This window comes from Bos grunniens, chromosome 5 (genome assembly GCF_055505025.1).
Source record: "Bos grunniens cultivar Pamir isolate PY7600 chromosome 5, Bosgru_T2T1.0, whole genome shotgun sequence".
In the NCBI taxonomy this organism is placed as follows: domain Eukaryota; kingdom Metazoa; phylum Chordata; class Mammalia; order Artiodactyla; family Bovidae; genus Bos; species Bos grunniens.
The window spans coordinates 31,513,063-31,540,497 of NC_141169.1; the positions used below are offsets into that span (position 1 = coordinate 31,513,063).

A 27,435-nucleotide genomic window follows, 5' to 3' on the forward strand; every position below is an offset into this window, starting at 1 on the left:
TAAAGGACCCAGATGCCACCTCCTCTCCTGTGTTGCTTCCAGGGGGCCTGTGATTCTCCCCAACCTTAGACAGATGCCCCACAAGTGCTAGATTCACCTTCCCATCCCCAGGCTGAGTTGGTGTCAAAAATAAATAGTTAGGAATATAATAGAAAAACATAATAAAACCTTACATTTGTATAGCACTTTATACTTTTTTTTTCAAAGCGTTTTCACATCCATTATCTCATTTGATCCTCACAACAACCTTATGAGGTAGGTAGGGCAGGTGGTATTATCCCCATTTACAGCTGAGAAAACTGAGACCCAGGAAAGTTAAGTGACTAGACAAAGGTCACAGCTGGGACCAGAGCCTTACCTCTTGACTTGTGGTTCACTGTTCTTGCTGTGTACCACAGTAGCCTGACCTTGGTCCCTGGGTAGAGGGAGGCAGAATCCATGAGAGGAGGGCTTTCTTGAAGGTCTTCGGTTGCTCTTTGGGCTGTCGTAGAGCGTCAGACTCTACCCCCGCCAGCCCTGGTCCCTGATGCTCTACACCAGTGGTTTTCAAACTGTGTTTCAGAAAGCCCTGGAACACATAAACTGAGTGGGCAGAACTTGGCCCTCTCCATGCATAACTCTCCCCTTCCCCATATTGGATTCAACCAGAAGAGTTCCGTTTTCATCTAGTTTATGTATTGGCATTCCTATAATGTTTTGTTAAAGAAAAATACAAGATTTCTGCTGTATGAGAAAGAGTCAGTTTGAAAACCACTGCTCTGGGATGGGCAAGAACTTGGCTGGGGCCCTAGGGTGGTGAAAAGGCATCCTGCTAGGCAGCAGTCATTCCCCTGCACTGAGCCATCTGCACAGAGCCCAATGTTATGGCAGAGAAAGAGAACAGTCTAAAGAAAGGAAAGGATACCACCATTTGGCTGTGAATTCAGGGCCAGTTTTAATTCACATCCAGCCCAGTGTGGTAGACATGGCCCCCGTTTGCGGAGCTTCCAGCACGAGCAGGAGATAGGACTCAGAGATTTGAACAAATCCGTGAGCCTAAATTCCAGGCCTGGGCTGCTTGGGGAAGACCTCCCAGAGGTCGTGAGCATGGCCTTGAGTCTGGTTTGGCAGGAGGGTGGTAGAAGGCGGGGAGATGGGAGAGCAGGCTCAGTGTAGGGGAATCAGTGCCCCTCCCCTCCCTTCACACCCCACCCCGCCATCCTGGGCTCTCTCCACCACACAGGGTGTTGGAAGGGTCCCCGTAGCTAGTTGCTGCCTCACCACAGCCAAGACTCAGATGCCTCTACTCCACTCCCAAGGCAGCACGTGCCCTCATTGGAGTGTTACACATCCCAGGGAGGAAGCGGGTGGTGTGTGCCCGGTCTGGGCTAGAGCTGTCTTGTCATGGACTATGGACTGTATCACCTCCCAGGCCCCACACTCTGAACAGCACCAGCATGTCCAAGGCATATCAGAGCACCTTCACAGGAGAGACCAACACCCCGTACAGCAAGCAGTTTGTGCACTCCAAGTCATCTCAGTACCGGCGGCTGCGCACTGAGTGGAAGAACAATGTCTATCTGGCTCGCTCCCGTATCCAGGGCCTGGGTCTCTATGCAGCCAAGGACCTAGAAAAGCACACAATGGTCATTGAGTACATTGGCACCATCATTCGCAATGAGGTGGCCAACCGGCGGGAGAAAATCTATGAGGAGCAGGTATGGGCTGGCAGAGGGGCCATCATGGTGCACTTAGCCAAGGGGCAGGGGCAGGATTGGGGCCAGAGGAGCAGGTGGAAAGCTGCTGTGGGAAGAGGAGGGGAGAGGCAGGAGAAAGGAAGAGTAAGAAATGAAGATGAGCTCACTGCCCAAGCCCACCACCTGACCCCACCACCACCACTCCTGCCCTTCTCTGATACTCTTGCCCCTTCTGCAACCTCTGCCTTTCTAGAATCGAGGCATCTACATGTTTCGAATAAACAATGAACATGTCATTGATGCTACGTTGACCGGAGGCCCCGCCAGGTGAGAAGAGGGATGAGCAAGAAGGGATTTAGGAGTCCCTCAGGGTGGTACTCTGGGGGTAGGCCAACAAGGAACCAGCATCATCCAACCCAGTAGCTTGATATTTCTGCCTTTGTCCCACTGCCTAGGTACATTAACCATTCTTGTGCTCCTAACTGTGTGGCGGAAGTTGTGACATTTGACAAGGAGGACAAAATCATCATCATCTCCAGCCGGCGAATCCCCAAAGGAGAGGAGGTAAGAGGAAGCGTCTCTTAGTGAGTGACAGAGCAGCTCCCTCTTCTCTGCCCAAAGTCCAATCCCAAGGCCACCGCCCTCCCCCACTTCCTCTGGTGGACTGGCCTTGATTGTGCCCTCTTCTCTTTCCAGCTGACATATGACTATCAGTTTGATTTTGAGGACGATCAGCACAAGATCCCCTGCCACTGTGGAGCCTGGAATTGTCGGAAATGGATGAACTAAGAAGCTTTGAGGCTACCAGGCAGGGGAGTCCCCCCACCCCCAACCTCTTCCCTGAAAGGGATGAGGGGGAAGAGAGGTAGCAGCCAGAGCCAGGACCCAGGGCTGGGGCTGCCGGCTGACCGGAGCCCCTGGAGCAGGAGGCTGGGGCAGAGGGCCCTAGGCCAAGCCCACCCTGGGCACCAGGGATGACCCTCTTCCCCGCCACCGGCCCCCAGGCTGGCATCTCTGCCCCCAGCTCCAGGAGGGGCCAGACAGAAGCAGCCATTGGGCATCTCAGGTTTGAGGGGGATATGGGCCGGGAACTACCCAGAAGCATCTGGGAGGCAGCAGGGAGGCGGGAGGAGGATGTGTGGCCGGGCCTCACAGCCCTGCTGCTCCCACCGACCTCTCTGGCCCAACTCAAGGCTGCAAAGAGACTTGACTAAGCTTGACAATCCCAAAGGCCGGGTCCCACACCTGGCCCTGCCTGCCGGGTCCTGCCCCCACCCTCACCCCCATCCCCTTCCCTCTCGATCTGTCTCTGTCTCCCTCTTCTCCTCTGTGTTTCTGTCTCTCTATGGGTTGTGTTTCCTTGTTTTCCACTCTGACAAATGCAACATGAATGGGAAAGAGGCGCCCAGCTGCCCAGGAGGGCAAGCCAGGCAAGCCGGGCAAGGAGACCCCGCACCCACACCTACCTCATTTAAGTGTTGGATTTTTTGCTGTTTTGAAATGTGAGACCCTCTCCAAGCCCCCTACTGCCCCAACCCTCTCCCCCACCTCACTGCCCTCTTCTGAGTGGGTGGAAGGGGGGTAGGAGGAAGAAGAAAAAACAACAACAAAAAATCCATCTTTGTTTTTAATTACGGGCATGGGATGGTGGTTGAGGCTAATGATGATGAAGATTGGGGATGACTGGCCCCTAGTTGCTCTAGGACTTCCTTCTCCATCTGGACATGGGGGCAGGAGGGGTGTGCTCAACTTAGGACCAGAGTATCTCCCTCCTGTTTTCCCAACCCCATCATGAGCCCATTTGCCCTCCAGCCCCTGGATGGGGTGGGTGGGTGGTAGGGTGAGGGCTATCCCTGAGTGGCATGCCCATACCCAGTGAGGCAGGGTGTGGCCCGGAGCTCCCACTTTCCCTCAGTCACCAAACTGCTGCTGGTCTGGTGAGAAGGGGTGGTGATGTGGGGGTGGGGGAGCTTAGTGTCAGCGCGGGGAGGGTGGGGGGTATTTATCTATTTATACATGGGATTGTACATAGTCTTGTGGGGCATGGGGGAGCCGGCTGGAGGTGAGAACCCTCCCCTCTCCCCCCACCCCCGGGGAGAGCAAATGTAAAACTACTAATTTTTGTGCTTTATATATTCTATATAAATATATCTATTTTCTTTTTACAAAACCAGTTTATAAATGGTAGGGGGGTGTGGGGCGGATACATGGAGCTCCCCTTGTGGGGGAGCCCCCTCCATTACCCAACCTACCGCCCTTTTCCTCACCCCCTCCTCCCCACCCCCTGGCTGTGACTGCTGTAAGGTGGGGGTATAGAGGCTGGGCGATTCCCACCCCCTTTTGTATAGTTGGACTATGTTATAACGCACAAAAGTGAGCTGGCCCCAGGGGGAGCCAGAGGGTAATGGGTTCCCCTGCCTCCCTTTCCTTCCCCTTTCTGCCCAAGCTTGTGCTGCAGTTGAACCTCTTCCTGGGGGTAGGGGTAGATCAGGGGGTGGGTGAGGCCCCAGACCCCTCTCTGGTAGGGAGCCATGGGGATGAAGATGAAGCTTATATGCAGTTCTCTCCTAGGGGCTGTGGGCAAAGGGCATTTTGTAATTAATATTTTCAAGAATCAAATGTCTGGAGTGTGGGGGTGGGCTTGGTGGTGGTGTATGGGTGGGCCTGCTGGAGGGGGAGCACGGTCGCTGTTGTGATTTTAGGTTTGTTTTTGTTTGTTTTTGAATTTGGGGGGTTGCAGATTGATGGGGGTAGGGAATTTTTTTTTTTTTTAAGCTGCTTCCTCAACTGTTTCAAGCTGCAAATGTTTTAAGAGAATAACATCCCCCACCCCCACAGAAACCACTGTAATGAAATCACAGTGGGGAGACTGGGCTTCTGCCCCCAAAGGTATTGGATGTTCCTTTTCCAAGAGCAAAAGGTCTAGGTTACAGGGAAGGGGAGATTGGCTCCTGCCAGTCAGGCTCTGATTGGGGCTTGGGCCCTGGGATTGGGAAAAGGGGATGGGGCAGACTTTGTAAGCATATGCTAGGTATCTGATAGTCCTGTAGAATTTAGTGAAGAAACCTTATACAGTTTTTAATTTTTATATAAACTAACTCAGACCCAAGCTACAAGGTTGGAATTTTGGTTGTTGGTTTTTTTTTTTTTTTAAGTACCCCGCCTGTATAATTGCATCAGAATTCCCTCCCTCCCCCTCGCCCCCCCCATGTTTGTACTTTGGGTTGGTTTACACTTGCACATATTCAATTTTCAGTTTTTTTCCCATTTATGGTCTTCTCCCCTCACCTCCAGGACCCTCCCCCTTTTTAAAAAATAAATCTCTGACAAGTGTGAATCCCGTGAAGACTTTATTTTGTGTTGTGTGTATCCTGTACAGCAAGGTTGGTCCTTCGTAACAACGGATGAAATGATTCCCTTTTTTAAAGTGCCCTCTCTCCTTCCACCCCCAGCGCCCCTGTCCTTGGCATGTTTTGTATCAGCGATCATTCTGAAGTGTACATAATTTATGTTGCAAGAGGCAAAGGGCAAGTTTTGGATTTTGCTTCTTCCAAGTTTGTTTTTAAACGACAAATAAAAAAAAGAACATTTTAAATACAAGCGACTCCGTCCCGTCACCCTCGCCGCCGGTGGGATCAGTGAGGTCTGAGGACCCGGGGAGGGCGGTTTCTGAGGCCAGGACACACCAGAAGGGTGAGCTCCCCGCTTTCCACCCTTGGCTTGCGTAGGTTCTGACGTAGGCGGAAGTGCGTCGCGGTACCGGACGTGGGGCGGGGCCTTCTCCGCCCCCTTGCCCCGGGCCAGCTTCCTAAAGCGAAAGAACCCAGCCGGCGTCTCGCGATGGAGGCGGTGAGGAGCGCGGGAATGTGGCGGGGGGCGGGGGTGCGCTGTGGAGCCCGAGACCCCAGTCAGAGGACTGGGGAACCGGGACCGGCGCTGGTGCCCAGTCAACGAGAAGCAGGGTGTCTGTCCTAGACCGTGACCCTGCTCCTCCGCTCTTTGGCTGAGCGCATCTCAGCGACTGGGCCGCGCCGGTGCCTGCCTTCGGTCCACGATACTTTAAGCCCGAGCGGGCAATGACTCCTGCCTCCCTCCTTGAAACCCACGCACTCTCTGGCGATCTCGGACCTCCTCCTCATTTAGCACCTCAAGCCCTTCAGAGGTTTGCCTGAGAGAGAAGGGTCGTGAGCCAGCTTCCTTAGGTGAAGCAGGGGGTTCCGAGGGACCCCCGCTTGCAGGTAGCACCTGGTCCCCAGTTGTCCGAGTGTGATCCATAGAATCTTTGGCAGGAGGGACGTCTGAAAGACTTATACTGCTTTGAGGTGTTCAGCGAGATAACAGCCTTAATAAGACTGAAAAGTGGGGTTTCCCTGAAGGAGGGACTTTTCCAGTGTTTGAGGCCACTGTGTCCCTGATCTAGTTTAGGTCATGCCCTGCTCTGCGATTCTGAGCAGGTGTGTTGGCCTAGCTCCTTCTTGGGTAGCAGGCATTGACAGATTGTGGCAGGACCCTGTCATCCTCCCTAACTTGCTGCAGGTCCCCTACTATCTGTTTGTACCTCCCCTCACTCTCAGGAGCCTTGGTCTGGCACTCTGGAACCCTTCCCATTCTCTTCCTTCCTTCCATGTATTCTTTGTCAGAGTAGCTCTTCCTCTCCTGGTTTTTTTTATCATCTCCTACTTTAGTTGTATGACGGCTGCAGGTTCACCTTTCTCTCCATCAGTTACATGCCCAGAGTAATTCCCTTGTTGTGCTGTTTCTCTGCCTGCAGAGAGGTCATGTCCCTCAGGTTATAAAGAAGAAATCAAACCAAAGTAAAATGATTTGCAGCTGGTCACCCAGGCAAGGGAGTAAGTTCTTATAGATTAGAATTTTGAGCAAAAATAAAAGGTGTTCTTCCATTAAATTCAAAATGACATTATTTTTTACTTATTATATGGATTTTCTAATTTAGCCATCATATTTTATGTACTAGATTAGAAGCTTCTTGGAATAGAAATTGTTCTAAAAAGAAAAAAAAAGGGAGTACACTGGCAGTCCAGTGGTTAGGACTCGACCTTTTCACTGCTAGAGCCTGGGTTTGATTGCTGGTGGAATTAAGATACCACAGGCCACGTGGTGCAGCTGATAAATAAATAAAATGTAGAAAAAAGAGAAACCCCACTTTGAAAATGCTTAGCCTAACTGCAGTGGAGGCAAGGGCAAGTCAGTGACAGCTGTTATTTAAGGTAGATTGTAGTGAATGCTATCATTAAGATGCAAAAAAAGGACTGTGGCACCATAGGGGAGGGAGAAATTACTGTCAGCCCACTAGAGGGCATTGCGGGTTGAGAGAACAGTGTGAGCAAGGGCATAGAAACTGGGGTGTGTAGCGATTAATTGGGGGTCAGCCAGTGGCTGACCAGCCAGTTATGTCCAACCTAGATAGCATATTCAAAAGCAGAGACATTACTTTGCTGACAAAGGTCCGGCTAGTCAAGGCTATGGTTTTTCCTGTGGTCATGTATGGATGTGAGAGTTGGACTGTGAAGAAGGCTGAGCGCTGAAGAATTGATGCTTTTGAACTGTGGTGCTGGAGAAGACTCTTGAGAATCCCTTGGACTGCAAGGAGATCCAACCAGTCCATTCTGAAGGAGATCAGCCCTGGAATTTCTTTGGAAGGAATGATGCTAAAGCTGAAACTCCAGCACTTTGGCCACCTCATGTGAAGAGTTGACTCATTGGAAAAGACTCTGATGCTGGGAGGGATTGGGGGCAGGAGGAGAAGGGGATGACAGAGGATGAGATGGCTGGATGGCATCGCTGACTCAATGGACGTGAGTCTGAGTGAACTCCGGGAGCTGGTGATGGACAGGGAGGCCTGGCGTGCTGCGATTCATGGGGTCGCAAAGAGTCAGACACGACTGAGTGAGTGAACTGAACAGTGGCTGATGTTGCTGGAACTTTGGATTTTGATCATAGTTGGAGAAAAGACTGGGAAAGTAGGTTGAGGTCAGGTTGAAGATATTGCATATCACATTAAGTTTGAACTTTGTTTTGTAATAAGGGGACCCATGGAAGATTTGGGGCTTCCCAGGTGGTGTGAGTGGTAAAGAACTTGCCTGCCAATGCAGGAGACACAAGAGATACAAGTTCAGTCCTTGGTCAGGAAGATCCCCTGGAATAGTAATGACAACCACACCAGTATTCTTGCCTGGAAAATTCCATGGACAGAGGAGCCTATCGGGCTACAGTCCATGGGGTTGCAAAGAGTCGGACATGACAGTGCATGCACATACACACACACACACACAGATATATGAGCAAGGTAGTGAGTGTACTTTAAGAATATTCCTAATAACTTTCTGTAAATGGAGGAGCTACTTCAGAAAGTAGTGAGTTCTTGGTTCCTGGAGTTGAAAGTCCCTTCCAAACCTGAGATGCCTGGGGAGAGAACTTAGTGACAGCATGAAAGACAAATTGAAGAGGAAATAGATTTCCTCTTCTCTTGAACTGTCAGGGATAACAGTTTAGAGAATGTTGCAGAAATGTGATGTAAGAGGCTATGTTAATGCTGTGAAAGTGGAAAGGAGTGAGATGGATTTGAGGCATTTATTTCTAACATAGCAGCTTAGTTGATAGACATTAAGGACAAGTTTAGGTCACACCCTGCTCTATCATTCTAAGCAGGCATGTTGGGATAGCTCATTCTTGGAGAAATCAAGACCACAGTTCAGGCACCTGGGAAGAGAGCAATACAAAAGCAGAGGTGGGAACCACAGTTAAGAATAATAGGATTAAAAAAAAAGAATAATAGGATTGGAGGGACAGATGCTGTTCTGTCTTGTAGTGAAGCATTTGAGGCGTCTCTGTGACAACTGTGGTGGTCCAGCAAACAACTGGAAAGGTGGATCAGGAGTTTGGAAGAAATTGTGAGTCTTGTAGCAGATGTAGGGTGTGTCTCTGTGAATAATATTTTGTACTTATGTAGTACAGTAGTCTCAAGTGCCCTCTGTTATTAAATGTAGAGAGAGTAGACATAATTGCCCCACTCCTGTGTGGAGAAACAGGCAGAAAGAAAGTCATATTCAATTGTGTCTGACTCTTATGTAGGTATCTATGTCTCTGTTTAGCTGTATGTCTTTTCTCTCTCTGTAATGTAGTCTTAGATCTCTCTGTCCATATCAGTGTGAATCATTACCAGTTTGAGTGTTGAGAAGCAAAACACTTGAGAATTATATGCAAACCCACATGCTAGGTGATATGAGAGAAAGATACAAAGAAGTGTAAGATAGTTTCAGGCTTCCAGGAATTTACAGTCTGTTCAGATAGATAATGAACAAAATAACTGTAGCACAGTGAAGTAAGTAAGTATCAATCATATGGTCGGTACAATAATTTCTACAGAAGTCACTGTTTCTGCTTCTTTGTATAGGTCTTTGTGAGACTGCTTTACTGCTAAACAGGCCTCTCTCCCACTTATAAATGATGAGGCTGTTGTTCCGATAGCTATGCCAAAATGCCAGGCCATGATGAAAGTCTTATGCAGCCTAGAGAGAAGAGAGGGAGATTACACCCCTGCCCCAACCCTGGCCTATTAGAGGAGGGAAATTTAGAGCTATCCAACCAACTTGACCCTGTTTACCAGCCACCCTCCCAGGTTCAAGCCAAGGCCTTTAAATTCATGTTACTACTGCAGCTGTGGAGGTGAAGTGTGACTTTAAGTTACTTTGGGAATATTAGCCAAAAAGAGCAAATAGAGTCAAAACTATTGATTCCAGCAGACAAAAATGATCATGATCTCTCCTGGGTTTCTAGATAACAATGAAATTTCCAAATGTTCCCACTTGAGGGAGCACTGAGATGCTCTGAAGGTTTCTCTGTATTCAGAGCACTTTCTAATCTCAGACTGTCTTAAACAAGGAAACTTAGAAAACCAGTCCCCTCTGGGCTATAGCAGGCTTTGACTCACAGAGGTGCTGAGAGGACTCAGTTCCCTAGTTTCAGAACATTTATCCTTCTCATCTACCCCTCAGTCATTCAAACTTTGATCCTTGGTGACAGCCAACTGCTGGGACCCTCCCCAGATGCGGCCCTCTCATGGTAAGGTGCATGTCGGTGACTCAGGAGCCTGCGCCTACACTTAGTGACTATTTGAAGGAAAGCAGTGTTGTCTCTCCAGCTTCCCGGTTTTTATAAATAAGTCTGTGAAAGTCTTGTGGGGCCAACTTTAAGCTCATATTTTCTAGTGTCAGCTTTTAAGTCCTAATGTTTCATTAGGCAATGTAGTATATAAGACCATGAGCTTTGGAACCACACAAACCTGTATTCAGATCCCCATTTCACCCCTTGCCAGCCATGGGCAGTTTGCTTAATATTTCTTGAACCTCAGTTTCCTAATCTGTGAAAATAAGGCTGATAATAGTATTCACCTAAGGGTTATATGGAGAAGGCAATGGCACCCCACTCTAGTACTCTTGCCTGGAAAATCCCATGGACAGAGGAGCCTGGTAGACTGCAGTCAACGGGGTCGCTAGGAGACGGACACGACTGTGTAACTTTCAAGTAGACAACCTGAGCGACTTCACTTTCACTTTTCACTTTCATGCATTGGAGAAGGAAATGGCAAGCCACTCCAGTGTTCTTGCCTGGAGAATCCCAGGGACAGGGGAGCCTGGTGGGCTGCCATCTCTGGGGTCGCACAGAGTTGGACACGACTGAAGCAACTTAGCAGCAGCAAGGGTTATAAAGATTAAATGAGATAATATTTCTGAAGGACCTTGTAGTGCTTTAAAGGAAGTCATTAGTTCACCAGCCCTTCCCCTAATGTTTCCAGGCTCAGATGGATGGAGCGTAAGATGGGCTGAATCTTTGTTTCTCTTGTCTTTCCAGGTCCCTTCTTCAGATAGCTACCCAGCTGTGGAAAATGAGCATCTTCAAGGTAAGTTTACTGAGGAAAGGCAACTGGTATGAAAACAATAACCTGATCCTAATTCGTATTCAGCAGTGCTTTTGAATTTTTCCCAGAGTCTTCCCTGGGAAAATCAAGGCTGGGCCAGATAATGTGCCAAACCACATAAATCAGGAACAAGTGATTTTGTGAGAAATCCTAAGAATAAATCTTGGGCAGGGTGAGGATGATTAATATTTTCAGTCATCAAACCACTTGAGAGAAACTTTTGAGGTACAGGGAGAACTTCCATAGGCAATTCTGGGATGGCTAACCATGTTTTAGAAGTCCCTGGAATGTTCTGAGTAGCCCAAACAATGCCACTAGGATTTTACCATCTAGCGATCTCACTAAAGCCACTGAGTATACACAAGAAATTATAGAAGGGACTTGAAAACCCTTAGAACTAATCCAGAAATAGAGGCACTAAACCCTAAAATTCAGGACACAGGAGAAGGGAATTCCAGCATCTGCCCAAATACCTGGTTAGAGCAGGGTGGTCCAACCCGGTCATCTGGAAAGAAGCAAAATTATAGGCATCTCTGGTAAAGGGTTTTGCCCAGGAACACTCTTAGTCTTTCTTGGACGTGTTTATGGCATTAGGAATACATACTTTCTCAGAGGATTAAAATATGGGATGAGATTCTGGGATATATTATTAAAGGTCTGTGAGTTCGCCACAAGAATTTTTAAATGTTCTATTTTCATGTCGTTAGTATCCAGAAATTAATATAGTCATATTTTGAATTTATCTGGATGATTCTTTATAATTGATGACTGCAACGTAATGTCAGTGCTTATTTTGTGTTTCTGAGTGCATTTGCATTAGCATCAACTGAGGCAGGCGTAAGAAACTCAAATTGTCTACATGGATCAAGTAGTGACGTGGGTTGCATATGATTACAATAACCTGTGGTTCTCGTTGCGTCTAAAAGGAGGCAGCAACTAGCCTAGTCTGGTTAATTGCTGCTGTTCAGGAATTCAAGACTTAGTTTTGTCAGATCTTCTGATTATGAAAAGAAACTTAGAATTTGGATTCTTATAAATCTCCAGAATTTTTTAATTGGGCACTAATTTAAATTATTTAAATTAATTATTTAAATACCATGAAAACCAAACCAAATATGTTTGCAGGCCTGTAGCCTGTAATACTGGAGAAGGCAATGGCAACCCACTCCAGTACTCTTGCCTGGAAAATCCCATGGACGGAGGAGCCTGGTAGGCTGCAGTCCATGGGGTCGCTAAGAGTCGGACAAGACTCAGCGACTTCACTTTCACTTTTCACTTTCATGCATTGGAGAGGGAAATGGCAACCCACTCCAGTATTCTTGCCTGGAAAATCCCAGGGACAGAGGAGCCTGGTGGGCTGCCGTCTATGGGGTCACACAGAGTCGGACACGACTGAAGTGACGTAGAAGCAGTAGCAGCAGCAGCAGCCTGTAATATTATTTAACTATCATTGTAGCATGTCTTGAACTGGTATCAAAAGACACGTTCTTGGGAGTCTGTGAGTTTTCAAATTCGAAGAACAATGGTGGCCTTCCAGTAAGAGATGGTGGGTTTAATACATGTATCTACTTCTGTTCCTTCACAAAAAGCCACTATGGAGAAGGAAATGGCAACCCACTCCAGTACTCTTGCCTGGAAAATCTCATGGACTGAGAAGCCTGGTAGGCTACAGTCCATGGGGTCCCAAAGAGTCAGACACGACTGATCGACTTCACTTTCAAAAGAATGCTGATTATCCCCATAAAAGCACTAATTTGCTGAATTCTAAAATATTTCTAAAATAGTTTCAGAGTTGCTTTTCTCAAACCATTATAAAAACAAACCTACTAAAAAAAAAAAAAAGCCACTAAAGCCACCAGAAGGAATTATTCTTGAAGGTACAAAAACCATCAAAATAGGGAGAACAAGCAAGGAGACAATGGCAATGAATTTTTGGAAGCTGGAAAGCAGACAGAAGGGTGGTAAATGACTTAGCATACCTGAGAAAACTCAACTGTAACTAGCAGAGGGGAAAGCCTAGAAGCGCTGAAGGTCTAAGGAGGAGTCACATCCCAAGACTTCCTACCCCACTAAGTGCAGCTGGAGAACTGCCCATCCTAACTTTGGCACAGACTGGAGGTACAGAAAGGGGCTGAGGTACTGTGCTGAAAGCACAAGCGTGAGGTGAACTAGATGCTGAGACCCTAGTCTTTTTCCCGCACTCAGTTTTCAGAATGCTGACAGAAAAGACTTCATCCTCAAGCACAAAGTCAAATGAATAATCCTTTTCTTCAGAATCCCACTGAAGGAAAAACCTAAAAATATTAGTACTGACTGTTCCCCATCTAAATGGTTCACAGTTAACAAGGCTCATCTACACACATAGAACTTCTAATCAGCTTTAAAGACTCCATTCTTAAAATATGGTTTGAATCCTCCTTTAAACCAAGGATTACCAGACATCTAAAGAAAGCCTCTAATGTGAAAAGAGTGATCCAAATTGTCCCCCCAAATGAAGAAGAAAAAAGAAAAAGATAAACAGGAAAAAAAGCAACAGTGGGAAAAGTCAATGCATAAAGAAGAAAACTTTAAAAACTAACATTAATACTTACTCAAAGAACATATTTCCACCATGAAGCAAGTATAGGATGCAATTTTTTAAAGAAAAGGAATGTTCAGAAAAGAAAAAAGGAGCTCTTAGAGATTAAAAATATAACAGCAAAAGCGTTAAACTAAGTAGGAGGTTTGGAAAATCAAGTTGAAGAAATCTCTCATAAAGTAAGAATTAAAAATCAAAGTGAACTCACAGACATAGAAAATAAACTTACGGTTACCAAAGAAGAAAGAAGGGGGATTTATTAGGAGTATAGGATTAGCAGATACAAACTACTATATATATAAAAGAAACAACAAGGTCTTACTGTATAGCACAAGGATGTTTTGTATTTGGTATCTTGTAATAAACTATAATGAAAAAAGTGAAAAAAGAGGAAATAGAAAAAAGAAACAGTGGTTAGTACCTCCTTATCCTTGGGGGATACATTGCAAGATTGCCAGTGGATGCCTGAAACCACAGATAGTATTAAATTGTATATATAATGTTTTTTTCCTATATATCCTGACTTATATACATACATACAATCATACCTATAAGTGTATGCATGCTAAGTTGCTTCAGTCATGTCTGACTCTGTGTGACCATATGGACTATGTAGCCTGCCATACTTCTCTGTCCAAGGGATTCTTCAGTTCCCATGCACTCCTCTGGGGGCTCTTCCCTACCCAGGGATCGAACCCACATCTTTTGTGTCTCCTTCATTGACAGGCGAGTTATTTACCACTAGCACCACCTGGGAAGCCCCGTGCATACCTATGATAAAGTTTAATTTACAAATTAGGCACAGTAAGAGATTAACAACAACAATAATAAAATAGAACAATGATAACAGTGTACTAAGAGTTATGTGAATGTAGTTGGTCAGTCTAATAAGAGTAAGGTGTATGTGTGCTCATTCGTGTCTGACTCTTTGTGACCCCACGGACTATAGCCTGCCAGGCTCCTCTGTCCAAAGAATTTTCTAGGCAAGAATACTGGAGCGGGTTGCCATTTCCTACTCCTGGGGATCTTCTCAACCCAGGGATCAAACCTGCATCTCTCAGTCTGTCTACCTCTAAATATCTTACTGTACAAACATAATACTTTTCACATCTTGACTAAGCACTTTTCACACACTGACCCTATAACTTTTGCAACTGAATTGCAACAGCAAAACTAGCATAATTTCCTGTTTCTTCTCAGTTTCACAGATAGAAGATTCATTTTTATCATAGATCTTAGCAACCTCAGCATATGATTGTTTTTCTTTCCCTTATTAAGTTGAGAACTTTCACCTTTTCACTTATAGGAAGCATTCTAGGTTTTAGGACTTCCCTGGTGGCTCAGTAGTAAAGAATCCGCCTGCTGTCCAGGAAATGGGTTCCATCCCTGGGTTGGACACTCAAAGAGTTGGACACCACTGAGCGACTAATCACACACACAGCATTAGGGCTTCAATTTTACATATGCTTTATAGCCAATTAGTAAATAAAATAAGGGTTTGTTATTGTTGTTTAGTCGCTAAAGTAGTGCCAGACTTTGCAACCCCATAGACTGTAGCCTGCCAGGCTCCTCTGTCCATGAGATTTCCCAGGCAAGAATACTAGAATGGGTTACCATTTTCCTTCTCCAATAAACTCGGAGTCTTAACCACTAGGCCATCAGAGATGTTCTCCAAAAAAAGGGTTACTTGCACACAAGCACAGTGATAACATCCATGACAGTCTGATCACTGAGAGAGCTACTAATGAGTAGTGGATGGGATGTGGTGGACAAAGGGATGATTGCCTCCCAGGGCTGGAACTGAGCTGAATAGCAAGAGATTTCATCACGCTGCTCAGGATGCCACACAATTGAAAACTTATGAATTGCTTGTTTCTGGAATTTTCTATTTAATATTCAGACAAGGTTTGATTGTGGGTAACTGAAACGGTGGAAAGTAAAACCCTGGATTAGGTGAGCGGGGCAGGGGGAACTACTGTGTTTTAAAAACAACAAAAACAAACGTTAAGGGTTAGTTTTGGAAGTCCAAATAATAGGAGTTACAGAAGGAGAAAAATGACAACACAGAGGGAAGGAAACAATCAAGGAAGTAATTCAAGAACATTTCCTAGAACTGAAGAACATTAGTTTTCTCGTTGAATTTCACAATTTGGGTGAAATTCTCCCACCCAAAGCACAATCATCATAAAATTTCAGAACTCCGAACAAAGAGAAGATCCTGAGTTTCCAGAGAGAAAATAACAAGACATATACAAGGAATCAGAAGGGCCTAGGACCCCAAACTCTCAATAACACCAGAAGCTTGGAAGGCAATGAAGCAGTGTCCTCAATATTCTGCAGGAAAATAAAGTTCAACCTAGAATTCTGTAGCCAGACAAATTTAAATCAAAGACGAGGGTAACATAGGTCTGCAGGGTGCAAGGTCTCAAAAAATTTACCTCCCATGCACCCTTTCTCAGGAAGCTACTGGAAAATGTGCTTCACCAAAACAAGGAAATAATCAAAAAAGAGGAAATCATGGGATACAGGACACAAGAGTGCTAATACAGGAGAGATGTAAAAGGGGTCCCAGGATGGAAATGAAGGAAGATCTCAAGATGTCAGAAGTGCATGGCAGGCAAACCAGCCCAGATTTGAGCAGGTCAGAAGGCTCCAGAGAGACTTCTTTGGGTAGTTAAATTGATAGACTATCCCATGCTTCTGAACTTCTTGAAAGGAGACTTAAACAATTGATAAAGAGTTTGGGGATTGAATTAGTTATAAGTACTAAACACAGAGAACTAAGCAAACAGACAATTATTAACTCCAAGGAAAACAAAGTTGTGAAGGAAAAAAAAAATCAGACTTTACTACTTGACGTAGCTCAGAATAATGAATATTCAGTCAAATTACTTAAATACTGATGCAGTTTAACTTCTGGGAGAATGGAGAGTTAGGAGGTACAGGTTTATAATGGGGTCCTGGTAGGAAATAGAATTGAAAATTTTCATCTTCCTCATATGATCATAGAGAGTGCCTGTCATCTTCCTTGCATGATAATAGTTAATGCCTAAAAGTGAAAAAAAAAAAGGTAGCAATATAAGCATATTATTTATAGACATAGAAATAAGTACCAAATAATCAGCTAAAAGAGGTTTCATCTCTGGGGAGGGGTGAAGTGAGGTGGGTGCTAGGAACTGCAGTTTGTCTTAACAAAATTATAGAACTATTTGACTCTCTAAACTGTGTACCAATATGACTTTGGTAAAAAAATTAAAAATGAAAAACAACTGATTAGGATTTAAGAGCATGAACTTTGGAATCACGTAGATCTATGTTTGAGCCTTTCTTGTTACTAATGATATGACGTTGAACAGTTTTTGTTTTATGGCTTTCTGTCTGTTTTCTCAGCTGAAAAATGACAATATTTGCCTTACAGATTAAATGACATAATATTTTTAGATATACAAGCATACCATGTAGCACATTTGGGCTGTTCTTTTGGGGGTTGCTGCTCCAGTAGAGCAAGCAGTTAAAATCAGAGGAATGGAAAGCCATTTGTCTAGAGTAGGTGGGATGACTTCTGAATTACACAGTCATCCCAAGATGGACTCTCAGGTTGTTTGGGACCAGGTCAGTTGAGCACTGGGCTCTAACTTAGTGCTGTTCTAAAATGGCCCACCTTGGTCCATGACTTCCTCATCTGTGAATCTAACAAGAATTTTAAGAAGTTTACTTCTTGGATTTTAAGAAGCTTAATTACATTTTAATTGAGAAAGAGAACAAGTGAAAATGTGCTAAATATATGAGAAGGAAAATGAATTAAAGGTGAGGAAAAAAAAAACTTTTAGACTAGAACAGGTTAATGAAAGTTTAATAGATTTTCTGTTTTAGTCAGCCATCTTTTGCATAAGGAGCCAGTAGATACAGTTCTGCCTGGGGGTGAAGTTGGATGAAATGGTTTCTAAGGAGTTTATCCAGGTTTTGTGGGAACAATAGCAACAAAACAGAATACTTGTTCCTGTTGTCCTTTATAAGGGGGCCTTATAAATCATGCTGTAAATATCTGAGCAACTACAACACTTTTATTTGCTGCCTCTTTTGATTGCGAGTTGTTGCATGGGAGGAAGCTACTAACCATCCCACCCCATGCAGAGACTCCGGAATCCAATAATAGCGTGTATACTTCCTTCATGAAGTCTCATCGCTGCTATGACCTGATTCCCACAAGCTCAAAACTGGTTGTATTTGATACTTCCCTTCAGGTGGGTGAAATCCTCTTTTCCCTTCAGGTGGGTGAAATCCTCTTTTCCCTTACCCCTTCCTCAGAGCCGCTGGTTCAATACCTCATCCCAAGGGTGATGAGCTTGTCTTTCTATGTGGTTAGGGTCCCATTTTCCCCAGCATATCCAACCCCTGTTCTTTTCCAGCCCTGCCTCCTGTGAATTTTCCTTTGTGGTTATTACTCTTTCACTACAGGTGAAGAAAGCTTTCTTTGCTTTGGTGACTAATGGTGTCCGGGCGGCCCCTTTGTGGGATAGTAAGAAGCAGAGTTTTGTGGGTAAGCAGTTTTTGGAACACTGTTTTATTGGCATCTTGTACTGGGCATGGAGAGAAGCTTTTGAGCAGTGCTGAGGGCTGTTATCTTGGCCTCTAGGCATGCTGACCATCACTGATTTCATCAATATCCTGCACCGCTACTATAAATCAGCCTTGGTAAGGCTCCTGAGCCCATGAGCAAAACCACTTTCCTGCCCAGAGTCCCTCACTCTCATTTCCTTTCTTCCAAGCAAACTATAAGGGGTTAATACAGCAGAGAGATCGAGTCTCGAGTTCTGTTGCCTCTGCTTTCAGGTGCAGATCTATGAGCTGGAAGAACACAAGATAGAAACTTGGAGAGGTATGTGGAGAGCCGAGGGTTGTAAAAGGATAAAGGGATGGAGAGTTTCCTGGGAAACAGTTTTTCATGGTAATATTTTGTGAACCTCCCTTTTCCCTTCAGAGGTGTACCTACAGGACTCCTTTAAACCACTTGTCTGCATTTCTCCTAATGCCAGGTGAGTTCCACCTACCCATTTGTCCGGAAGGGGAAAGAGCCTTGCCATCAGCATAGCTGAGGCCCTAGATACCCAAAGAGCCGGGAATAGAAGAGAAAAAAAGACACTCCTCCCACATACACACACATGCACACACACGCATGCACATTCTTTAGGTCTGGTCTGAACCCCCTGCTCCTCTCCTTAACCACCTGTTTTCCCTGTTTGTAAGCACACTCTAAATTAGAGCTACTTCAGCACCCTCAGGCCCACCACTGTGGGACTTACTGTTAATCCCTGCCTTCCCACAGCTTGTTTGATGCTGTCTCTTCATTAATTCGAAACAAGATCCACAGGCTGCCAGTTATTGACCCGGAATCAGGCAACACCCTGTACATCCTCACCCACAAGCGCATCCTCAAGTTCCTCAAGTTATTTGTAAGTGCTCCTCACCTTCTTAGATACTGGTTGGAGGAGTATCCAAGGGTAGTTTGAGGGGCCTTGAAAAAAATCAAGGTGATGGTTGTTTCCTCAGATCACCGAGTTCCCCAAGCCAGAGTTCATGTCTAAGTCTCTGGAAGAGCTACAGATTGGCACCTATGCCAACATTGCTATGGTCCGCACCACCACCCCTGTGTACGTGGCTCTGGGCATCTTTGTACAGCACCGAGTCTCAGCCCTGCCAGTGGTGGATGAGAAAGGTGAGGGATCGGGCACAGGGAGAGGAGGGCTCCAGGGAGGCTGTGGGAAAATCTGCTGTCCCCTCAGCTCAACCTGGAAGGTGATTCTGTAGGCAGGGGGAGCCTTGGATGCCAGATCCTCCTTGCTGAGCTGCCTCTGTCCCCCTAGGGCGTGTGGTGGACATCTACTCCAAGTTTGATGTTATCGTGAGTGATTGTTGGGGGCGGGGTTGGGAGGTAGGGAAAGGGGTGGGGTGTTGAATGTGGAGAGGGAGAAGAAGAGTCTTTTCTGGGACCTAAGGGTTTTGGAAGCTTCCAAGCTTTCAAATTCTGGTTGAAAAGGAATTGAATGAGCTGGGCGAGGCTTGTGGGCATGGCTGACACCTACTTTAAATCACTCTGTGAGGTGGGGTGGGCTCAGGGTTTGGCGGCTGGCTCCCTTGCTTCCCTGCATGAATCTTCCTCTCTCTCCCCAGAACCTGGCAGCAGAAAAGACCTACAACAACCTAGATGTGTCAGTGACCAAAGCCCTGCAACATCGATCACATTACTTTGAGGGTGTTCTCAAGTGCTACCTGCATGAGACTCTGGAAACCATCATCAATAGGCTGGTAGAAGCAGAGGTAGGAGGGCCAGCAACCCAGAAGGAGCTGGGGGAGCAGCTCTGGTCTGGCATGGAGGGTGGGGACTGACGGGCTCACCTTCACTGAGGCTGGCACTGAACATCCCTTTCTCCCTCATGGCTCTATGCAGGTTCACCGACTTGTAGTGGTGGATGAGAATGATGTGGTCAAGGGGATTGTATCCCTGTCTGACATCTTGCAGGCGCTGGTGCTCACAGGCGGAGAGAAGCCCTGAGCCCGGGGGAAGGGGTCGTGCAGCACCAGGGCATATGCCCCACTCACTGCCTGCCCAAAGCTCTGAGAACCACAAATGAGACCTTTAGAGAATTGTGACTGTTCCCTGCCCAGGAGCCCCCTACCCTTCTACATGGGAGGAGGGAACGTGTGGGGGAGGAAGGAAAATGGATTTTTAGCTCTCCTATCCTCACCCAGCCCATCTTAGCCCCTTTCTTTTTAGACATAGCCCCCTATCTGAGTGACCTATGGACTCTGTGCTCCTCAGGCAAATCCTGATCTCTAAGAGATCCCCAGACCTCATCCAGCCTTTGCCTCTGTCCCTGACTCCACCCTAAGAAAATAGGCACAACAGAACTCTGCATAAAGATGTTTTTATTCATCATGTTTCATGCTGTATGGAGGAGGCTGAGTCCATGTAGTGGCATTTCTTCCTCTAATGCGAGTGGGGAGGATCATGGGGAGGAGGGCCCTTGGCTTCCTGTGCTGTATGCCTATGAAAGGAGATGAGAGTTGCAGGGAGGGGGAGGGCAGAGTGGTTAGCTGAGGTTATTGCTTTTCCTGGCAAACCTAATTAAAATGACAGGAGCCTCTTCATGGTATTTCGGTGTTTGATTTTTGTAGTTGCTCCAATGTTTCTACTTCATATGGCTTCTTCAACTCATCATTAAGATCAACAATAATAGCGCACACACACACATACATTAAACTGTGTGCCAGCCACCATTCTCAGTGCTTTACATATATTACTTCAATTAATCCTCAGAACAATAGTAGATACTATTTCAGTTTTACAAATTTTTTTTTAACTGAGGTACAAAAAGGCCAAGTAACTAGCCTATGGCCACACAGTTAATAAAAAGTAGAGCTAGGATTTGAGCTGAAACAGTCTTGCTTTAGAACTTATGCACTTTACCACTACAGTAGATTCACTGTCTTTCTAATTCTCCGTTCATAACTGTTTCCCACCCTATTCCCTGCAGTCTCCTTATCACCTCGCTTTCTCCTCTGCCTGGACCATAGCTGGCACCCAAGGAAAATTCCATAACAGTGCTAGGTCTCTGTCTCCAGAGAGTAGAAAGACTGAGGGTAGAACTGAGTAGAAAGAGAGAAAGAAAGTCTCTCTACTAGACAGAGAGACCTACCACTACCATCCACTTTTCTTAGGGAAGGTTGGACTCTGGATTTTGCTGAGCCAACACTGTCTTTGAACTCATAAATCCCTTTCTTCCAAGGTAGATAAGATCTGGAGAGTGAGGGGTGGGGAGCAGCAGGATTATGGTCACCCTGTCAGACCTCTCCCAGTGCTGAAACTACATGGACCAAAGCAGGAGTCCAAGCAACAGGCACCATAAGGGCTGCTAGATGGTTGGGTATGAACCACATTCTGGGGACTGTCTCACCACTGCCTTAGAGATATGGTACCATTTCCTATCCCAGATTTGAAGGAGTTTCTGAGTACTTCCTTGCCCCTACCCAGACTGGGCCTGATAACTCATGACCCCGGGTATTCTGTACTGGTTCCTCCAAACCAGGCTTCTCCATGGAACACAGGGAAAAGCACTGGGCACTCATACAAGCTCTGCTCTCAGTGCTGCGTTGTGGGGCTTCTCCAAAGCCCCTGCTTCTGCATTCACCCCTTCAAAGCTCTCACAGCACATTCCCACACTTGAGGGAGGGAGTTATTAGAATTAGGGTATGTTTATGTGAGTGTGGGTGTGTGCATGATGGAAAGGACAGATGTCGCCTTATGTCACATTCCATCGTGTCTAGGGAGGAGGCAAGGACTTTTAAAGCCTTGGGGCTCTGGTGGGACCTGGGTAGAAGGAAGCATCTTCAAGCAAGAGCCATCCCACCGGTATAGCTGGTAGGTGTAAAGCGGGCTGAGCATATGGGATAGAGGATGTTTGGGTTCTCTCTAAAGGTCCATGTCAGGGAGCAGGAGGCCTGGGTTTTGTTTCCGTGGTTCCCAGTAAGTCAGTGCCCATCCTAAAACAACCCTCCTGGCTCATCACCTTAAAAGGAAGGGTCTGTGTCCAAGGGCTGTGTATACTTTAGTGGAAAACAAATTGGGATCTGCTTCTCCTGTCCCCCCAAAAAACCCAACCAGGCAGTCTCAGGGTATGAGGACGGAGCAGAAGGAAAAACAAGTGATAAAGTCTGGGAGCCTCATAGCCTTCTAACCTATTCCTCAGGAGAGGTGCATTATCCGTTCTTCAGCACTGTTGCCATACACACACTTTTCTCCCACCTCCCCGCACCCCTCCTCTCCACTGGAGCTGCTGCCATGGTTGCCAGGCATGGTTGCTAAGTCTCTGCATGGAAGGGTTGGCGTGGGCTGCACTGCCACTAACATTACCATGGTGAATCAGGGGACACCTGGTATAGGCTTGGGGGGAGGGATCATGCAGGCAAACACCCCCACCCGGGACAGAATGAGCCTAAAAGGGGGGCACCTTGAGCACCACTCCAGGTGGGGGTTGAATGAGCTAGGCACTGTGGTAGTGGTGACAGAGAGTGCTACACTGGAAAATGGGGGCCAGTTGTATCATTTCAGTTGCTAGGGGATTAGTTTAGCCAAGAAAGCACACCATTCCGCCTCTATACCCTCTGAAAGGGTGCAAGTGCGTAAGCACTCTTTCCTCCACAAGTATGAGCAGAGTTCAGGCTGAGAACAGTAGGACCCCCAAATCCTGGCTTCTGGATTGGGGGTTGGGAGAGCCTGCTTCAGAGAGAGGGCTCCATGGGTGCCCAAGGACAAACATCTAAGGATGAAAGTGTGGGCCGCTTCGATGGCTAAGACAGACTCCTGTCCTGCTGTGGCATCAGCCCTGGGCACAACACTGAGAGGGTAAGGAGTTAAGGGTGTGGGGGTGACCCTTTTTGAGCTTGGAGGCAGCTCTCCCCCAGAGTTGCACAAAGGCTGCGGGCAAGCCACCACCTCCTCCCTCCACCGCATGGAAGCTGGTTACTCATCTCCTCTGCACCCGAACGCCACTGCCGCTAAAAATAAACCCCCCAGCCGTGGGCCAGCCCTTCCTGCACCCCAACCCCCTGGAAACCAGCAGAGAGTGGCAGGCGGAGACCTTGAGTTCTGTTCCCATCACCTCCCTGATGAAGAAATAAAAGTCTGGGGCAGGATGTCAGGGACAGAATGCTGCTGGTCAGGCACCCTGAGAAGCAGGAGACTGAAGGGTTAAAACGGCGGGAAGGTTGAAGAGACGGGGGCGGGGTGGGGGCACTGTCATCTTGGCAAGAATAAGAAATCCCCTGCCCACTCGTGCGGGTCCCATTAGGCTTGCGGGACAAGAGCAGTGGGAAGGGGCGCCCAATCCCGGGCCCCAGGGGGCGGTCGTGCACGTGGGGGAGGTAGCAGCGCGGAGCCGTCCGCGCCGTGTCACATGCGCGCGCACACACACACAGACAGGCACACACGTGTGCCTGGGTATATATAGTCCCCAGTCGCTGGGCCTGCCGCTCTGCAGTGGGCGCCGGCTCCCCGGGCTGGGAGGGGGCTTTCGGGGCGGGTGGGAGGGTGGGGGGCCGGGGTGGGGTGGGGCAGGATGCTGGATGGCCAGCTCTTCTCCGAGGGGCCCGATAGCCCCCGGGAGCTCCAGGATGAGGAGTCTGGCAGCTGCCTCTGGGTGCAGAAATCCAAGCTGCTGGTGATCGAAGTGAAGACTATTTCCTGTCATTATAGTCGCCGCGCCCCTCCTCGACAGCTCATGGACTTCCAGGCCAGCCACTGGCTCCGCGGGCCCCAGAGCCGCACGTGAGTGAAGGACGGGTAAGGGGAAGAGAGAGGTGGGGCAGGGATTGGGGTCTGGACCTTCCCGTGGGCACCAGCCAGCGCTGCTGTTACCCCTTCTCTTCCCCACGCCACCCCCAACCCCATCCCGAAGGCTGGGGCCTGACTCATCCCGTTTGTTTGGGGGCACAGGAGTGGGCGTGAGAAAGGGCAGGTGAGATGGGGCAGATACTGTTAAAGTGTGCATGGAGAGATGGTGAGGAGTCCCGCTTCGACTTCAACCCTAACATATACGCACGTGCACACACGCACACACGCACACACGCGCACACACTCACACACACCCCTCCACCCGGCGGCCCCAAGTGGCCTCCAGCGCTCCCAGCTCCCCGGACCTCGGCTCCCTTCCCCCACAAACTGCTCACCTGGGTTCCTGCTCATTGTCCCAGGTGTGGGCCGCGCCCGGGATCCCCTGAGCCGCCGCCCCGCCGGCCCTGGGCCTCCAGGGTGCTGCAGGAGGCGACCAACTGGCGGGCGGGGCCCCCGGCCGAGGCCCGAGCCCGGGAGCAAGAGAAAAGGAAAGCGGCGTCGCAGGAGCGGGAGGCCAAGGAGACCGAGCGAAAAAGGCGCAAGGCTGGTGGGGCCCGAAGGAGTCCCCCTGGTCGGCCCCGCCCGGAGCCTCGGAACGCCCTTCGGGTGGCCCACTCTGCAGGGCTCCCAGCTCCCTCAAGGCCCGAGCGCCTGGGGTCGGTGGGGCGACCGCCCCGTCCAACCGCGCAGCCGCAGAGCAATCCTGGGGCGGCGTGGGCGGGGCCCTGGGGCGGTCGGCGGCCAGGGCCCCCCAGCTACGAGGCTCACCTGCTGCTGAGAGGCGCTGCGGGGATGGCCCCGCGACGCCGCTGGGACCGGCCGCCACCCTACGTGGCTCCACCTTCTTACGAGGGCCCCCACAGGACCCTGGGGACTAAGCGAGGCCCCGAGCCCTCGCAGGCGCGCTCCTCTTCAACCTGTGCGCCGACTAGGACAGAGGGAGGGTGCGCAAAGAAGAGGCTAGATCCTCGCATCTACCGGGACGTCCTAGGGGCCTGGGGTCTCCGTCAGGGGCGGGGTCTCTTGGGGGGATCCCCAGGCTGTGGAACAGACAGGCCAAGGCTGGAGTCCGGTAAGGGGCCCGCGGAGAAAAGCCTGAGGCTGGCTGCTGCTGGCCTGAAGAGTGGTAGCGACGGCCATCCCCAAGCTAAAGCCGCTGGGAGCCCAGGCACAGTTCCTGCGGGGTCTGCCACTGCCACCCCTAGCCCCCCGCGTCCCACTCCCAGGTCCAGACCCCATCCCAGAGGCTCCGGGGAAGGGAGGGAAGGTAGAGACCAGACCTGGCTCCCCAAACGCTGGGTTCCCTCCATTAAAAAGCAGCCGCCCCGGCATAGCCAGACCCTCCCCAGACCCTGGGCTCCAGGAGGCACGGGATGGATAGAGTCCCTGGGTCATAGAGGGGAGGCAGGACCCGAGACCTTAGAGGGTTGGAAGGCGACCCGACGCCCCCACACCCTGCCCCGAAGTTCCCGTGGCCCCGCTCGTGGGGAAGGCGTCTTTGTCATTGATGCCACTTGCGTTGTGATACGCTCCCAGTACGTCCCGACCCCTCGAACCCAGCATGTGCAGCTTTTGCCCGCCGGGGTGCCGCGCCTTGTAGGGAATGCCCCCAGCCAACCGAAACCCAATAAAGAGGAGGGAGAGGGGGCCGCGGTCCTTCCCTCCCCTTGCCGAAAGCTGCCATTGAGCAGTCGCCCTTCTCTCCAACCCAGTGAGGGACGCGGGCTCGAAGCTGAGCGCGGGAAGCCCGCGGACTCCTCACTGGAGGAGCGCGCCTCCCGCATCTTGGGGCTCCCGGTTGGCGAAGTAAACCTACAGGATCCCCCCACGCAGCCAGGTAGCCCAGAGCACTCAGCCTTAGGCCCAGCGGCTTCGCGGGGAGCGCGCGGTGCCGAGGGATCGGAGAAAGTGGCGTCCGGCACGCGGCGCGCAGGCCGGGGCTGGGCGCGAGCCCCTGGACCCTATGCCGGGGCCCTGCGGGAAGCCGTGTCCCGCATCCGCCGCCACACCGCCCCGGACTCCGACTCAGACGAAGCTGCGGAGCTCAGCGTCCATAGCAGCTCTTCTGATGCGAGCGACACAGAAGCCTCGGGCGCCTCCTGGCGGAAAGAGCGGACCGGGCCCCCGGAAGGCGGAAAGACAGCCGAGCTGAGCGGCAATGCCCGAGAGATTGTAGGTGCCATCAGCAAAACCGAGGAGGTCCTCTACGGGGCGAGGGACATTAAGGGGACTCCACAGGGAAATAGGGAGCAACAGTGAGAGGCCCTTTATTGTATTTGTGTCCCCTTTCTTCCTCACAGACTTCCTTGTACCCCTTACCTATACCCACCCATTCCCGTACTCAGCATAGAAGGCACACAGATGAGAGGGAGCACATGTCAGTTCATGATTTTTTTTTTTTCAGGAGAGTTGAGGGTGTGCACTAGATTTGAATGCCTGTTCCACTCAGTGCCTGTGGGTAAGGTCTTCCGCAGGGCCCAGTGCACTAACATGGAGCTGAGCAGAGAGGCCTAAGTGGGATTAGGCTGGAGGGCAGGGGTGGGATAGTCAGGGCAACTGCAGGGCAGGACCTCTGGGCCGGAGGAAGAAGGTGATGGAGAGGCCTCAGACTGAGGATCAGATGACAGAGAGGCCCTTGGCAGAAGCCACCAGCAAAGCAGAAGAGGAGTCACTTTGGTTTCACAGATCTTGGGTTCCAACCCCAACTCTGACACTGATTTGCTGGGTAACCTTAAGCAAGTCATTTCCCCTCTCCAGTTCCCATAATATGTAAAATGAGGGAGTTCTAAGGTCCATTCCTGATGTTTTGGAGTCCTAGGAGAGGCTCTTATCTCAATCCTCCTCTCCGCAAGACAGGAATAAGTGAACAGAGTCTGAGGGTCCCTGGGTGGCTCAATTCAAGAGACTGTGCAGGGTTTGCAGAAGAGCCAAGTAAGTGGGCAAGGGCTCCTATTCCAGTCTCTCAGGTTTAGGTGTAGGATCCCCGAGGCAGAGCAGGATGGTGGCCTTGTCACTGTCCCTAGTTTGTGGTGGTCTGAGCTGGGGAGGGAAGGCACCCAATGAAGCAGCCCTGTTCCTCCTCCCCAGTGTCCCTTGGTGATGCTCTAAATAGTTACCACGATTTCCCACCCAGGTGGAATTACCCATCTGAGAGAATCCTGAGAATGTCTTACATGTTTCTGCCTCTTCCAGAAACCAACAAGGGAAGGAAGAGGCTAGTCCCCAAAAGCCTGTAGGTGTGGGGTGTGATACTCGCTGTAGCCACTACGGGGCGCGCGCAGGTCGCGGATTTCCCTCGTAGCTAGTCCCCGAGTCTTGCCAACCCCGGCACTGCCACTTAATCAATTGCTCCCTAGTTCCTGCGCGCGGGTCCCCTGCCCTGCCGTCTCCAGCTATGCGAGATCGCGAGTATGCCTCTGGCCTTGCAGACCTCTGGAGCGCGCGGAGCCCCTCTCTGTACTCGTCCACAGCAAACAGCTTGGGATTCAGACACTGAAGTATTTTTTTCTCTTCGATCTCAGACACCTCCTCTGTCTCTATTTACTAGCCATGTGAACTCGGCCAAATCACTTCACCTCCCTGAGCCTCAGTCTCCTCATCCGTCAAATGGGGGTTTATAAACACCTACCTCGCAGGGTTGTTGTGAGGACTTAATGCGATAATGTATGTAAAGCGCCTTGCACAGTACCTGGTACACAGCAGGCGCTCAATAAATCTAACCTTCCCTTTGTCCAGCCTTGGCATCTTTTTCCTCTCACCGACCCATTGCCCACAGCATCTTTCCCCCCAGGGCTCCTGCGCTCCTTCCTGCTCGGTGGGCGGTGGAGGAGACCCCTTTCTCTGATGGAAACTC

The 27,435-nt window shown here is 49.1% G+C and overlaps 3 protein-coding genes across 16 annotated transcripts in view; all 3 read left to right on the forward strand.

Annotated features, from left to right (window-relative positions):
• KMT2D (lysine methyltransferase 2D) overlaps nt 1-5,276 on the forward strand; it is a 40,379-nt gene extending 35,103 nt beyond the window's left edge. For 9 of the 12 annotated variants that reach the window (XM_086399651.1, XM_086399660.1, XM_086399655.1 and 6 more), the window contains exons 52-56: nt 208-255; nt 1,412-1,697; nt 1,930-2,003; nt 2,132-2,240; nt 2,373-5,276. In XM_086399651.1, the coding sequence (XP_086255777.1) occupies nt 208-255; nt 1,412-1,697; nt 1,930-2,003; nt 2,132-2,240; nt 2,373-2,465 (610 nt within the window). In that variant the 3' untranslated portion in view covers nt 2,466-5,276. The remainder of the gene's footprint in view (nt 1-207; nt 256-1,411; nt 1,698-1,929; nt 2,004-2,131; nt 2,241-2,372) is intronic. The other 3 variants (XM_086399659.1, XM_086399661.1, XM_086399662.1) reach the window with 1 other exon arrangement.
• A 192-nt stretch (nt 5,277-5,468) lies between these two features.
• Nucleotides 5,469-20,346, forward strand: PRKAG1 (protein kinase AMP-activated non-catalytic subunit gamma 1). Of its 2 annotated transcripts, XM_086399665.1 has the most exons (12): nt 5,469-5,525; nt 10,548-10,596; nt 17,327-17,436; nt 17,651-17,732; nt 17,829-17,887; nt 18,026-18,071; nt 18,174-18,228; nt 18,519-18,645; nt 18,743-18,908; nt 19,057-19,094; nt 19,364-19,510; nt 19,641-20,346. In XM_086399665.1, exons 1-12 carry the CDS (start codon nt 5,517-5,519, stop codon nt 19,743-19,745), a joined length of 993 nt encoding a protein of 330 aa, XP_086255791.1. In that variant the 5' UTR covers nt 5,469-5,516; the 3' UTR covers nt 19,746-20,346. The 2 variants fall into 2 exon arrangements, with proteins under 2 accessions (XP_086255791.1, XP_086255792.1); XM_086399666.1 differs by lacking the exon at nt 17,829-17,887.
• Nucleotides 20,347-21,413: 1,067 nt separating this feature from the next.
• DDN (dendrin) lies at nt 21,414-27,316 on the forward strand. Of its 2 annotated transcripts, XM_086399663.1 has the most exons (3): nt 21,414-21,611; nt 23,445-23,516; nt 23,942-27,316. In XM_086399663.1, exons 1-3 carry the CDS (start codon nt 21,469-21,471, stop codon nt 25,839-25,841), a joined length of 2,115 nt encoding a protein of 704 aa, XP_086255789.1. In that variant the 5' UTR covers nt 21,414-21,468; the 3' UTR covers nt 25,842-27,316. The 2 variants fall into 2 exon arrangements, with proteins under 2 accessions (XP_086255789.1, XP_086255790.1); XM_086399664.1 differs by lacking the exon at nt 21,414-21,611 and having other exon boundaries at nt 23,286-23,516.
• The last annotated feature ends 119 nt before the right edge of the window (nt 27,317-27,435 follow it).